This window comes from Ictalurus punctatus, chromosome 16, assembly GCF_001660625.3.
Source record: "Ictalurus punctatus breed USDA103 chromosome 16, Coco_2.0, whole genome shotgun sequence".
Lineage (NCBI taxonomy): Eukaryota > Metazoa > Chordata > Actinopteri > Siluriformes > Ictaluridae > Ictalurus > Ictalurus punctatus.
The window spans coordinates 24,000,963-24,016,877 of record NC_030431.2 but is presented as its reverse complement, the minus strand read 5'-3'; the positions used below and the strand labels follow the sequence as shown (position 1 = coordinate 24,016,877).

Sequence of the window (15,915 nt, the reverse complement as noted above, 5' to 3'; positions counted from 1 at the left end):
CGCAGCAACAAACAGGCTTGTTATCTGTCTAATACAAACTTCAACATAATGAGGTTTTACATCCAGAAAATATTTATAGTAAGTCTAATTTATGTTGTTTATTCAACCATGAACTGAAGCCATGTAGTGTTATAGACTGCAGCAAAGCTTGTGTAAAATGCTTTCACGTGTACAGTCTTACCTGCTCTCTCTGATCAAGCTCGATCTGTATGGGCTGATCGTCATTCGGCTGCCTCTTCGGCCTTATAAACGCTGGCGGTGTGAGCTGATGCAATTTATGTAAATCCTCAGGCTCTACTCCTTTCCCATCCCGTAAGCGGCCCCAGGCCTCCTGATTGGCTTTGTTCTCCTCTTTGGGTGGAACGGTGGAAGGCCCAGGTTTCCCATCCTCCTCTTTTCGTCCGGACTCATCAGACTCCGGATGGTTTGGAGCCTCATCTTTAATCTCGGAGTCGTTTTGCGCCTGAGTGGCACTCGGCTGGGTCTTAAGACCCTCACGAAATGCTGAGACCACCGCGTTGCATTTCTGAACCTTTTCCACTTGCTGCTTCTTGGACATCAGAACGCCCATGACTACAACACAGAGAGAGAGAGAGAAAGAGAGATGGATTAGAGGCTTGGTGCATGTAGATAGAGGAGAATGAGGTTGATTATCAGATCTCTTATATCTTATACAACATGGTTGTCTTTCAACAGAAACGATCCCTAATAACTAGCATTAGCTGCTTCATTAAAAACATCAGTCAATTCAGAAAATGCAGAAATGCATTGTAATGTTTCGAGGCTATACAAGAGACTGACACACTGATGAACATGAGACATATGAAGTACATGAGGTGGATTAGCATACTCCTATAGGCAAGCAGCTCATCAATCATGTCTGGAAAAGAAAGGACAGTGTTGGTGGCTTAGGAATTAGCGTCTGTAAGATGAATGTGGAATTAATTAATAAGGCTGAAAACAAGAGCCACAATAGTGATTTGAGATTACACTGATTATCATCATCTGGCTGACGGTAGAACGGGTTTAACCATGTGAATGAATTAGTTTCCATGGACTATGGATGATCATGAATCAGGAACATGCAGGTATGTATAAAATACTGACAAGTGAAATAACATCATATTCGTTCATCTCATGGCTATTTGTTTTTCCTCTATGTTTTAAACGCTATTGAAGAATTTTGTGAAAAAGTCTATGGAGAAAATGAAGGGGGAATTTACCCCCAATTTATATTATTGGGGGAATTTACCCCCAATAACCAACGCTGCTGAAACAGTACAAAGATCATATTCATAGAGTTATTACTGAAACTAGAAATCGAAGCGAAGAGCTCTTTAATGACAAAAGATATTCCAGACTTAATAATGTGTAACAGGAGAGCAGGACGACGCTTAATTCAACTTAAAGGGATAGTTCACCCAAAAATGAAAATTCTGTCATCAGTTACACACGCTCATGTTGTTTCAAACCCGTAAGACTTTCGTTCATCTTCGGAACACAAATGAAGACTTTTTTTTTTAATGAAATTTGGGAGATTTCTGTCCCTCCGTTTACAGTCCAGTAAACAAAACTTTCAAGCTCCAAAAAGTTCATAAAGGCATCGTAAAAGTAATCCACGTGACTCCGGTGGTTTAATCCTAATTTTATACACGAGGACCTGGAAGCGCTGCGCTGTTTACAGCAGAGGAAGAGAGACGCTGTACACAAACTGAGTCACACCGAACAAAAATGTCTGCCGATTTCGACATGGATTATGTCGCATGGATTACTTTTACGGGTTTGGAATGACATGAGAGATGACAGAATTTTCATGTTTGGGTGAACTATCCCTTTAATGCTAATAATCACAATGAGAAGTGTAGTCTCGTGTACAAAATTGGGCAAGAACATAACCAAGAGTTGCCGAATTTAAAAACAAGCAGCCACAGATTGTTTTGCATAGCCTGTCGGAAGAGGCGGTGCTACAAAATACAGACATGCAATCCATCCATCCATTTTCTGTACCGCTTATCCTACACAGGGTCACGGGGGAACCTGGAGCCTATACCTGGGGGCTCGGGGCATAAGGCAGGGGACACCCTGGACAGGATGATAAACCATTACAGGGCACAATCACACACTACGGACAATTTGGAAATGCCAATCAGCTAACAACAGATGTCTTCGGACTGAAGGAGGAAACCGGAGTACCCAGAGGGGGCCCCCCGAAGCACGGGGAGAACATGCTAACTCTGCACACAAGGGGTGGATGTGGGATTCGAACCCCCAACCCTTGAGGTGGAGAGAAGCATGCTAAGCACTAAGCCACCATGCTAACCCAGTCATCTTGAAATTAAAACAACTATGAACAAGTACAGACTTTTTTTTGGACATAACTCACCAACAAAAGCAGAATTAACAAGGATTTACACTAGGAACTTGATTTTCTGCTATAGATAGTACAGAACACAAGCATCAAAATGGTATGACTCCAGAAATAGGCTGAGACTAGACGAACCGGCAACCTTATCCCTCACAAGCACAGAATTAGAATTCAATTCATTCAACTTGTCTAGAATTACAGTAGACACTTCAAAGGAGTTTGAAGGTTTTAAGCCCATATTTAAACCGATAACTGTTTCTAATGTACTACGGATGCCTGGAAAAACTGTTTTTTTACCGCAAGCTATAAGTAGCTACTCACAGATACTTTACAAATCTTATCAGAGTTTCACTAAATCATGCCTCCATATAGTGGAGACTGGTACGTACACGTCTGGATGTTAGACCTTAAGTAAGGTATAAAAACACATCTGGACTGGGAGGTGATGTTATAGGACAGTAATTGACAATCTCCCTAAGGTTGATTATTTTCCAATAACAGCTTGTCCTGAAGTGTTTTAAAAGAAGAAGAAGACTTTATTTGTCACATATATATTACAGCACAGTCAACATTATTTTGCATATCCTATCTTGTTAGGAATTTGGGGTCAGAGTGTAGGGTCAGCCATGATACGGCACCCCTGGAGCAGAGAGGGTTAAGGGCCTTGCTCAAGGGCCCTACAGTGGCAGCTTGGAAGTGCTGGTGCTTGAAACACTGACCTTCTGATCAGTAACCCGGAGCATTAACCGTTGAGCCACCACTGCCTCCAGCACTTATTCCTCTAATACCATTTGTACCTAAAATTAAAATTCATTCATTTATTCATCTTCATTAACAGCTTTATCCTGGTCAGACTCACGGCGGATCCAGTGTCGATCCCTCGAACACTGGGAGCGAGGTAGAAATCCAACCCGGAGGAAACAACCTGGGATCCTGAGCTGTGAGGTGGCAATCACCCTTGATAAATAAAAATGAAAAATATCAAAAGATAATATTTGTTGTAATTTCTCTGCTGTGTATTTCACTCACTGACTTTTTTCCAGACAGCTGTCCTCTATCATCATGCTGGTCAGCACTGCTGTATAAGCTTCCTCCCTCAGGATAGAATGGTGTGGAGCAACGTTAATTACCAGCAAAGGTGGGAAAGCAGTCTGAAACTTCAAGGCAGTGTGTGAGTCTGTGACAGAAAGCTCACTGCAGTAACTAATCCTCAACCTCAAAATATCCAGGCACACGCTTTCTTCCTCAATGTCAGCTGCAGCACAATCTGATGTCTGGCTTTCAGACAACACAGAGGGAGATAGTTTGAGCTGAAGCTTCTGAATGAATGCGTTTGCTTTAGATCCAACTGCAAGTGGAAGTAGCTGTGTGGATGTAATGCACCGAAAACCTTTGTTTATGCGAGTGCTGAGAAATCTGAATACATATCAAGGAAGACATAATCACAACAGTACACTTGCAGCTATGGGATTTTGTCTGGATGTCAAGGAAATCAAAGAAAGCTATAACAACAACAACAATAAGAAGATGAAACAGAAAAAAAATGCAATAACAACACTGACGACAACAACAATAAAACGGTTTAAAAAAACAGAAGCGAAAATGACATTAACACCAGTAAAACAACACAAAAGGAAAGATGACAATAACAAGAACATTAAAAAAAAAGAATATATAGAATGACAGTAATTGAAAACATAGAAAAGAATTACTATAACAACAATGATATCAACAACAATAATAAAACACAAGACAAAATAACAACAACAACAATGAGCAATAAAAAAAAATAAAAAATAACAACATGGACTACAAAATTACATTAACAATGACAACACAAACAGTGGAATAACATAGAAGATAAAATGACAATAACAATAAACAACAATACAAATCAGAAACAAACAGGACAATAACAATGACAACAAACAACAACAATAAGAAACATCATAAAAGAAAATGACAATAACAACAACGACAATAATAAAAAAAATATTTTAAAAAAGCATAGAAGAGAAAATGACTAAATCAATTATAGTATAAATAAATAAATAACAGAAAATGAGAATAACAACAATGACAACAACAATTTAAAAAAAGTGGGCAAACAGCAAAGTGAGCATAATGAAAAAAATATAAGTTTTTTTAACATTTTTCAAAATGTACACAGCCTAACTATGACCAATAATATATAACATCATACTTGCACTTATGAATGATTTGTGAAGTGACTTATGTTCCCTGAAATGGGGTGTGGTGGTGTAAACTAAGTATAAAAAAAATCAGGAAGTCTTAATTCAGTCTATTTCCTGAAACCACAACCTAAGTATCCCGTTCCTATCTAAACGTTCAGGTGTCCATTGCTTCTTAATATTCTTTCCTGGCAGACGGAAGTGAACCTTCTGGATCCGAGCCACGAATTTTAAAAGGCAGATCTAATTATTTTCCCTTTCATCGGAAACTTTTAAGCCGATGTATCCATCAGTGCTATCAGGAAAACTGATAAAGAAGATTGAATAACGTGCATTCGTAAACAAAACGCTGCTTCCTCGGTGGAAATAGAGATGGATTTGAGGGTTTCGTGCTTTAAATAGAATCTCATCAGAGATTCACATTATTCACATGAGAGATATTATGATAAGCATGCAGGGATGGGTCACGATTTTTCAGGGCCACATTTATCAGACTAGATATGAATCAATATTTTTGTAAATAATTTGCAGGAACATCTACACAAGAAATGAGATTCTGGTGGAAATCCAGTAAGTCTGATCCTAATCCATTTCTGATCCTTTCCTAGCATGCATTTCACCCTGAGTTTGTGTAAATGACTGTTAAGGAGACTCGCTAACGTGAACCTCGATTGATCGGCTTCAAATTACGCAACTGGCAACGAGTTACTGTGAATTTGTATGCAAATTAATTTACGTAACATTTCATTCGATTGCACATGAATCTTATGAAACTCAGCTATTTCATATTTACGACTTGAAAGAAAGTGATCCGAAACAAACGCAAGACAAATAACACTAGCCATACAATTTGGACAAATGTAATAACACCCTGTAGCAGGAGCAAGAGTTAATGTCTGTCTCTGGTAGCTGCAATGGCTGAGCTGCATTACTGGAAGATTAAGCACATGCAGCACATAGGAAGCGCACTTTCACCATTTTGTTGCCATATTGTCCTTTTCAGCTCTCTGTGAACTTTGCCTTTTATGGAGTTTTGTGGCTGTTACGTTAGCTGTGCTGTGAACATGCTTGGTAATTTATAGCTATTTGCCCCATCCTGTTTTTTTTTTTCTTTTTTTTTTGTGTATATATCATACTAAATAGTTTTAGATCTTCAAACGAAATACAACATAAAACAAAGGCAACCTGAGTAAACACACAATACAGTTTATTATTTTTATTATTCCATCCATCCATCCATCTTCTATAGCGCTTTATCCTTTTCAGGGTCACAGGGAACCTGGAGCCTATCCCAGGAAGCATCGGGCAAAAGGCCTGGACAGGGTGCCAGTCCAGGGCACAATCACATACACACACTCCGGACACTTTAGACACGCCAATCAGCCTACCATGCATGTCTTTGGACTGGGGGAGGAAACGGGGAGAAGATGCAAACTCCGCACACACAGGGCCACGGTGGGAATTGAACCCCCGACCCTGGAGGTGGGAGGTGAACGTGCTAACCACTAAGCCAATAATAATAATAATAATAATAATAATAATAATAATAATAATAATAATAATAATAATAATTATTATTATTATTATTATTATTATTATTATTATTATTATTATTATTATTATTATTATTATTATTATTATTGAAGCAACAAAAAAAAGTTATCCCAACACCTATCACCTATGTAAAAAAAATAAATAAATAAGAGCCCCGTTAAATTTTAAATCTGGTTGTGCCACTTTAGCAGCAATAACTGCAACCAAACACTCTGATAACTTTAGATCAGTCTTTCATAATTGGAAACAATGTTTATCCATGTTTTCATTTGCTGTGGAAATTGCAAACCACTTTTCTAAATTTGTACATCAATACCTCGATGTCATTTGAAACAAATAAGCGAAAATGGGCATTCTTTAATGAAAAACACTTCTATTATTTCTTAGCTACACTAGCCCTGTAGTTCCCGTACAAACGGCATATATTAAACATGTCTTGGCTGATCAAGTACATTTGTGAAAAAAATTGTGCATTGTTTTTTTTTTCTTTCTTTTTTTACAAAACTACTTCTTTAACAAGAAAAAGTAATAAATTATTCATTTTCCCCTAAGCCTTGTGTCAGACAGACAGCTCTGGGAGCAACCTGAGCGCTCTGAAAATTTTAACGCCTCCAGATTTAAAAAAAGCTTTGCGGAGGAGGGTAACATAGATGACAACCTTGACGCGAAGCTTGACATGAGTGACTGCTGTTGTATCCTCAGTCATTCAGCCGTACATCCGCTCGTATGTCTGAAGTCAAATTAAATACAGGCCTCGGATTCCTTTCCATGAAAACAAGGATTATTTTATAATGGCTAATACGGAAAGGTCATACAAGGAGAGATACGTACTTTCCTGATAACCCACTTATGGAAATCGTTGCACTGGTCTTAATATTTATAATATAGCAAAACTGTCAATCAAGGAGGCATGGAGCCCGTGCCTGTAAGTGCCCATCGAGGAGCTGTGGTTTCTGTGGCTGTTAGTTCCAGTGGAGGAGATGTAGTTTCTCTGTGACTGTTAGTTCAATAGAGGAGGTGTGGCCTTTGTGCTTGTTAGAGCCAACCAAGGAGGCATGGCACCCATGCCTGTTAGTTCTAATGGAGGCGGCACGGTTTCCATGCCTTTTAGTTCTAATGGAGGAGGCACGGTTTCTTTGCCTGTTAGTTGCAGTAGATGCAATGTGGTTTCTGTGCCTGTTAGTTCCAGTCAAGGAGGTATATAGCTCATGCCTGTTAGTTCCAGTCAAGGAGGTATGGAGCCTATGCCTGTTAGTTCCAGTGGAGGAGCTGTAGTTTCTGTGTCTATCAGTTCCATCAGCGAAGGAGGCGTGGCCTCTGTGCATGTTAGTTCCAATAGAGGAGGCATGGTTTCTCTGACTCTTAGTTCCACTCAAGGAGGCGTGGCCTTTGTTCCTGTTAGTTACAATGAAGGAGATATGGCCTCTGTTCATGTTACTCCAAAATCAAACAAGTCTGGCATCTGTGTCTGTGAGTCCCAATGAAAAAGGAGTGGCTTCTTGCTTGTTCGTCCCAGTGAAGGAGGTGTGTCCCCTATGTCAGTCATTTGTCATTTCCTACTTCTCAAAGATAGTATTTTTTGCAATTAACATAGGAATGTTTTCTCAATAATGGATGGCATTGTATCATCAAACTATCTCTAAATTGTGTTGTATTGAAACACTTGCTGTTTTATCTTTAAAAGATTTTTATTTTTTATTTTTTTTAAACATCTACACACCATTTATATCTATATTGTTATATTTAGGATGAGGGTCAGGGTCGGTGTTAGTACCTTTTCAATGACTTCATACATATGAAATTGAACAAAGTCCAGTCACATTGCTACCAATTATTCAAATTTGTATGAATTTCTCATGAGACCAGGTTGGAGAATTTGCAAACGTGATTAGCATTCTGATTGACTGTATGCATACTTTTTTTTTTTTTCCCACACTGTCATCATTGTAATTTTATCTTGTGCAGGTCTGCTTTCCCCTGCTGCTCCGCACTGACTGGAATCCCAACCAGCTCTGCCTTTCATTCCTCACTCCTGTAAGGACAGCCTCTGTAAATGAGGCAGATACAAAGCTTTTATTCTCTCCATGGGAACGGCTCATGGTTGATTCGAGTCCCTGCAGCACACAGACCAAAAGCCCTGGAACTAATCTCGCTAACAAGTTCACTAAGGCCCCCTTCTGCCTGTGCACCCACGGAATCACAAACAGTCGCCCAACCCACTCGGCCAAACAAAAACAATGGCAGGAATGAGCAGAGATGGAGGAGCAGCATTTCTATCAAATATATAGTGTCATCTTTTACCGAGGTGCTTTGTGTGGAATTTACAAGAAAATCAGTTCTATTACAACCACACATACTAAACGTCTCCACCGTTTAGACGAGTTTTCTGGGACTCTTTTAGGGACGTGCGGGAATCTGAATGTGGAGGAAAGGGTAGAAGAGCCCCCATGTTGACATTTGAATTCGGCCAGCCAGAAAACAGAACAGCTTGTGCTAAGAAGTTATGAAACACGGCAGAGCAAGTTAACATTGTGTACTTTGTATTTCACTCACTATTATTTAGTAATCATGCTCTTTCCACCAATTACCGACATCATATCCCTTCCCCCGAAGAAAGACCTGGAGAATCCAACCGATCATCAAAGTGTCAAAAGACAGGTGTAACGGCATTGGTGCTTAATGCGCATGAGTACAAGGTGTTGAATACAGATGTCTCCTAAAACAAGGTCATAGAAGAAGCGTCACATTAAAGACAGGACAAATGCTCTGGCACAGGAACACAGCCAAAAGTAATGAGTCATCAGAGCCAACAGACGTCCCAAGGAACCACACTTCCACTTTAAAACGTTCTCCTTGGACGCATTAGTATTCTTAAGGATTAGCGATTTTAAAGAAGTCAGAGAGAAAGGTCAGAAATGAGCAAGTTCTCAATAAAACGTTCAATCGAATAGCGTAAAGGTTAACAGCTGGCGCTTTCAATGCAGACGCTCGTGCAAATTTGAGCAAAATGGATACCTTAAAGGAAAACTACGTTCCTCATAATCTTACAGCAATGTTTAGGTATTGTTACTAGTCTTAGTCTTACATTTTCTGGCATGGGGAAAGTCTTCAGGACAGAAGAAGAGAGAGCTAGATGGTGACAGAATGACTCTTGGATGTTGCACAACATCAAATGTAACTATAAGGTAATAAAAAATATATTATGATGTATATTTTCTTTAATAAACATAATTTTGTAATAATTGGCAAATCACTGTGGTATAAGAAGAAACGAGGTATAATGAGTGCTCTACTATATTCCTTATATGCAAAAAATTTAGAATTCTTCAGTCTTCTAATACAATACGTCTCTCTTCTCTGTCTTATCCAAGGTTGTAGATATGAATTTGCATCATATATCATAGTTATGTATTTTAAAATCTGTATTTATTACCACTGCAGATATAGAAGCAATGGGTAGAGAGAAAAAAAGATAGATAAGACGGTCTGTTTTTATGTGTCCAAGAAAAGTTCCAGTTTTATAAATTTTAGAGGTCTAGCCATCATACAACACTTAAATCTAGTACAGTGGTCACCAAGCCTGTTCCTGGAGATCTACCTTCCCGATGACTTTAGCTCCATCCATCATCAAGCCCACCTGACCATCTAATCATTGCCTTAAGAAGGTCTGGATCTACTAAAAGAGGTGTGTTAGATTTTGGTTGGAGGTGAAACCTGCAGGAAGGTCGAGCTCAAGGAAGAGGGTTGGTGAACAGTGCTCTTGTATGTACTGTATTCGTCACATCCAGCTCCACCGTAAATCCAGAAGCCACCACTCCCATTTCTAATCCAGTCCAGACATTACAGCTCTCTAACTCACCTGAACACTAAAGCACCCGCTTCCAACAAGTCTTTCAATTTGAAATTCTGAATGGTTTTGCTATTCATCGTCTTGGTTTAAATTCTTATTTCCTTCCCTTTTTTGGTCATGCTGTTTGAATGATTTTTTTTTTTTTTACCTTTTGCCTGTTTGGTTTGTTTTTTTTTCTGACTATGCTTCTGCTCGCCACTTTGTATTGTCATTAAAAATTTTACTTGCAATTACATCCAAATGCCTCTGGGTCTGTGACAGTATCATTGAAAATGGAAGTTATTTGAGTTAGTAATTGAAATCTGTAATCACCATTGGCTCCTTGGAGGACAACTTCAATTCAATTTGTACAACACTTCTAACAGAGTCACAAAGATTTTCATTTTGATTTCGAACGAACACACTAGAGGCAACAGTAGTGAGGACGCTAGAGGGAACTCCCTGAGAGGACGCAAGGACGAAACCTTGAGTGACTCAAAAGGGAACCTGTCCTCTTTTGGGTGACACAGGGTACTGCCATTATAAATCATTACAGTATACAGGTGTGGCACATAACAGTAAGTTGAGCATATAACTTAGTCTTTAAGATTACAGCATAAAGACTGGACATTCAGACATGTCCAGACTTCCAGTACTGCAAGTGGGCAAGGATTCTTAGATTCTGTCCTTGGGAACCCTGAATAAACAAACGTTTTTGGTGTGTTTGATTTTGTAAATCACCCAAGCCTCCTAAAGTGCTCATTTTTGACCTAGCTGGAAACTATATTGTGGGTTGCCAGTGGGTTCGGTGAGAACCTCTACTATAAGATGTATAGTACATTCTCAGAAATAAAGGTACCAAACTCTACTTTCCTTCATGCTACGGTGGTACCATCAATAATACAACGATATGCATCTTTCACCTTTAAATATAATTTAAGGTATAGCCTATAATCTGATGTTAAGGATCACTGATATGCCTTTAATGCTTTACCACTTACACCTTCCCAGGTTAAAGATACATACTGAAGAAACAAAATAAGTACCTTTGAGGGGACCATCCCAGCAACAAGGAAAATTACTGTTTGGTACAATTATTTCACAGTACAATGGACTCCTCCGTTGAATTAATTAATCCTTAATGGCGTGGAAATAGAGACACTGGAGTAGGAAAATTAGTCATTTGTGAATAAAGCACTAAACTGTGCCCTTCAGGAATGTTGTTATGGAAAGTTCCAACAGTACTTTTCCTTGTCACTTTGGTGGTACCACTAAGGCTACGTATTTTCTACCTATAGTATGTTTCTTTTACCTTTAAAAATAATTAATTATAAACAAATTAAAGGTACATCACATGCAATTTCCCTGGTTAAAAGACTACCCTTAATGGTACCAGCCCAATGACAATGAAAAGTACAGTACAGGTTGGTACCTTTTCAATTTGTTCTGAGATTCTACATGCATATATGTCTCTTCAGGGAAAGTTGTTAGGGGGGAATAAATGAAGACCTGGAAATGAAGATACAAAACTGTATTTTTTTTTCTTTGTCACTCACCATAAAAGCTACATATTTTGTACCATTAGTGTGTACCTTTCACCGTCCAAAAATATTTTATACGAAGGTGCATAATTGGAAAATAATGACTACTCTCTATGTACCTCTAGGGCTTTAGTCTTATATATTATATATAATTTTTAAAAAATAAGGTAACTGTACCTTACATGCCCCTTCCCAGGTTAAAAGAGTACCCTCCCCAGCGACAAGAAAAGGTACCTATTGGTACCATTTTATCTTTGAGAGTGTAAATGCACGCATATCCATAGGCTGCACGTAGAGATTCTTGAAAGACGTCAGAGATGATGCAGGAATATTTTAAAGCAGGCTGATCTGATACACTCTCCGCAGTGCCGATTTTACTGCTAACACAAGACATGCATGCATATAACACACACACACACACACACACACTGATCTCAAAATGAGCCTTGCATGGCCGCGTGCATCAAAATCAAATCAAAATCAATCAGGTGCATTCAATCAATCGAAACCCCCCCCCCACCCCCCCACCACCACACACTGAAATTCATGCATGTTAAAATTCGGGGTGATTTTATTTATTTATTTATTTATTTGTTTGTTTGTTTCCTTGTTTGTTTGTTTATTTATTTATTTATTGCAATCAATGCTGATGAACGCACTAAAGCGTATCCACACCCTCGCGCGAGCGCTGACCCCACATACACCACACACGCGCGCGCGTCGTAATCAATAAAACGTGAGTAGCCCCGTTTGCGCGAGAGCTCGGGACAAAGTGAAACTCCGTTGCACGGTCATTAAATGCAAAAAAAATAAAATAAACGTCTCGCGCGACAGGTTGAAATGGGAAAGAAGATGGGAACATACCTGCGTTGAGACTCAGCTGCACTCCGTATGCACTTTGTCGCTTCCTTTTTCACGCACTGCAGCCCGGCATGTCAGTGCCTCAAGTGTGGAAGGGTGTGTGTGTGTGTGTGTGTGTATTAGAGATCGTGACGCTAAGGGTGGAGTGTGAGTGTGAGTGGAGAGTGGACAGCTCCTGGTCCTGAAGTCCTCCAGGTGATGCAAAGCAACGCAAGATTAAAAGTTGAATGAAAGGAGGATGCACTGGCACGTCACTGGGTGCAAAAGCTCCTCAGAGCCTCTAACGAGGGAGAAAAAACAACTCCAACTGCCAACATCCTGCACACGGAAGCTCTTCATTGGTCCGGCTGAACTGGACCAATAAGATCAGAGTGAGGCTGCAAAAGACGTAAAATACATCAGCAGCTTCCTGAGGCATGGAGAGTGGAGACAGTGTCTGTCTCTTCACTGTGTGTAAACATGAGCATCATCATTATCATCGTCAAGCCCAAAAGCATGTACACACACACGAAAGCAATCTCTCTCTCTCTCTCTCTCACTCACACACACACACACACAGCAGCCTTAATGGAGTTCACTCAAGGGTGGACTGATGGTGTGTTTTAGAGACAGCAGCATGGGGGATTGTGGTTGTAAATTCCAATAATTTTGTTTGTTTATATAAGGTTTACATAATGCTACGACTCTGGACATAATGCAGTAATGCATATTACTACTACTACTACTACTACTACTACTACTAATAATAATAATAATAATAATAATAATAATAATAATAATAATAATAAAACCCAAATCACACGTGTGCAATAGAAGTTAAATAGAACCACAGTGAAATTATATTCAATGATACACTGAGAGAAAGAGGGGAGGAGGCAGAAGAAGAAGAAGAAGAAGAAGAAGAAGAAGAAAGAGGAGGAGGAGGAGGTGAAGAAGGAGAATTTGATGATGATGATGATGATGGTGTAACATGTACAGGAGAAGATGGAAGAAGTAGATAATAACAATGATGATTGATAATAATACTGCTAATAATAAATAATACTAAGCAGAGGAAGATAATGATGATATGAAGAAGATGATGATGATAACTGAAGAATAAATTGAGAAAGAGAAAGAAGAAAAGAAGAAAATGATGGTGATGATAGCAATGATAAATATAGCTGCAAACAGCAATACCGGGATCAAGCCAATTATCAGTACCATGAGAAGCAAAAAAAGCTACGTGAATGTTTTTCGTTAGAGTCTGATGTATGAGGAGTTAGAAAAAGTAAAGTTTCAATGATTAAAATACACGTATTTTAATATTAACTAAAAATAGCTACTTCTTAGAAATTTTGTCCAGTATGTGGTGCTGTTCTGAAACTGCTCAGGTAGCATCTCACACAGTGGTTATCATGCGGGAAAGCGTGCAAGAGTTATAAGAAAAAATGGTTTTTGCTATCTCGTGACCAGTAGGGGGCAGTGTGCCGGAACTCTGTAAGCAACCTTAGGGCCTAATGGTGATGACACATAAGTTACGTCACAATCCCTCAAAGCGTTGTGGAGATACAGACTCAAGTTCAATTTAGCGCAGTCTTCAAATTCATTGAGGCGGCATTCGAAAACGTTATGGTTTATCAAAAGTCTGTGAATAACCTTTTGTCATATGCAGGGCTTTAGATGATGCGGGCCAATTTTCATGCAAATCGGACAAACGGTCTAAACATTTAAAAACAGCAGACAGGAAGTTTGCTCAACCATGACATAATTGGTATCAGTGTTCTCGGCATGAATCTATCAAGACCAGACTCATGGCAGTAGGCAAAAGGAGTCAACAGCTAATAGCATTTTTAGAAATAACATTATAATGTTTGACCACAAAGTGGCGCTGTCCCTGAAACGTTTTGAGTCCCTTCAGAGCATAGTGCCAAAGACAGATCCCAAGTTTCGTAACGATATGCCAAGCCATTCGTAAAATACAGCATTTTATGACTAAATTCAAAATGGCCGACATCCAAAATAGCTGACGTAGTAATTTTTCATATCGTTGGACTCGGAATGCCCCACTGAATCTAATGAGATCCAAATTGATGATTTTATGACAAACTGTTCAGAAGTTATAAGCAAAAATATGCTTTTTTCCTATCTCGTGACCACTACTGAACACTGTTCCCAAACTGAGCAGTCCCCCTGAAGTCATGATGTCTATGAAAAATAATCAATTTGGTATGCATACGATAAAGCGCTTCAGAGATACACCCTCGTGTCCATTTTGGCGTGCTCACTGTCAAATTCGTTGAAAAAAAAAATAGGAAAAAAGTATGGTTTATCAACATTCTGTGAAAACTTTTTGCCGTAAGTGTCTCTAGATGATGCATGACAGTTTTCATGCAAATCGGACAAACGGCCTAGGACGAGACCGAAAGAGTAGGTTTTTCAAAAAACTCAAAATGGCGGAAAACTTTTCATGACGTAAAATGGCATCATAGGATGCACTCGAATTGTCTTGAAGCAAAGGAATCAGAGGCAAAAATCATTTTGTTTCTAGGACTCACGGTTCAAAAGTTATTAGCATAAGTGTGAGTGCAAATTTGGACAGTTGGTGGCGCTAGAGGGCTTGAGTTAGAGACTCCAAATTTGCTGTATTAACACATCAGACTGTCCTCTGTCTGTGGGCCAAATTTCAAGCAGTTCTTTGGGCTTCCATAGACTTCCAGAGCGGAAGAAGAATAAGAATAAGAAACTAACGAAAACAATTGGGGTCTTCGCCCCTTCGGGGATTGACCCCTAATGCCATGGATGACCCCCAGAGAAAGGGAGAAGATAAGAAGAAGAAAATGGTGATTATGACAAACGATGATGATGGAGAAGAATAGGGACAGATGATGCCAATGACAGCGATGATGATGCTGATGATGGGAATGATAAGACGAAGAAGAAAAACATGTTGACAAATGATGATAATGACAGAAGATGATGATAGATTTGGAAAAGGAGGAGAAGTAATGCAAGGTGACAGACCTGAATAGAACTCTATGCTCTCTTCCTGAAGCCTCTGTGCTCTGTTCCAGTCTGTTCATGTTCATACTGGAGCACTGATGAAGAGAAAAGCTCTTCTTTATCACACCTCACAGATGATTACAGAGTTACGCAGGTGCATCATTAGGTAGAATTTAAGTAGGCTCATTATAAATTAGCGTTTGCATAAAACTCCCAACCGTTCGGGTTCCTGCGGTGATGTGGAACCCAGTGGAGTGGATTAAATATAATGATCTTTCATTTAGAAACACCAGTATAACATTATACAACTGTTCAAAGCGACCTTTCTAATACATCTGTAAAAATAAATAAATAAATAAATAAATCCCAGCATGGCTGCAACAGATAGGAGAAAGGACTCAGGATGTAATTACATCTAAATGTCCCTTTATTAAGGCTCTGTTATGAAATATGAGTCATAAGGTAGCATAAGCAATTGCCATAGGCAAATTTATTCTTTTATCTAAAAAAGCCTTTAAACCATGCAAAACACTCAGTTAGGATACAGCAACAAGGAACTACAAACACAATGAAGCAGGACACGAGAAGTTA

General features: G+C 39.1%; 1 protein-coding gene across 3 annotated transcripts in view; it reads right to left on the bottom strand.

Moving 5' to 3' along the window:
• phf24 (PHD finger protein 24) overlaps positions 1 to 12,787 on the bottom strand; it is a 32,936-nt gene extending 20,149 nt beyond the window's left edge. Inside the window, exons 1-2 of one of the 3 annotated variants that reach the window (XM_017488414.3) lie at positions 12,346 to 12,787; positions 182 to 573 (exon numbers count right to left, since the gene is read on the bottom strand). In XM_017488414.3, coding sequence (XP_017343903.1) covers positions 182 to 571 — 390 coding nt within the window. In that variant the 5' untranslated portion in view covers positions 572 to 573; positions 12,346 to 12,787. Of the gene's footprint in view, positions 1 to 181; positions 574 to 3,224; positions 3,347 to 12,345 lie in introns of those variants that run through there. The other 2 variants (XM_017488415.3, XM_047160868.2) reach the window with 2 other exon arrangements.
• Between the last annotated feature and the right edge of the window lie 3,128 nt (positions 12,788 to 15,915).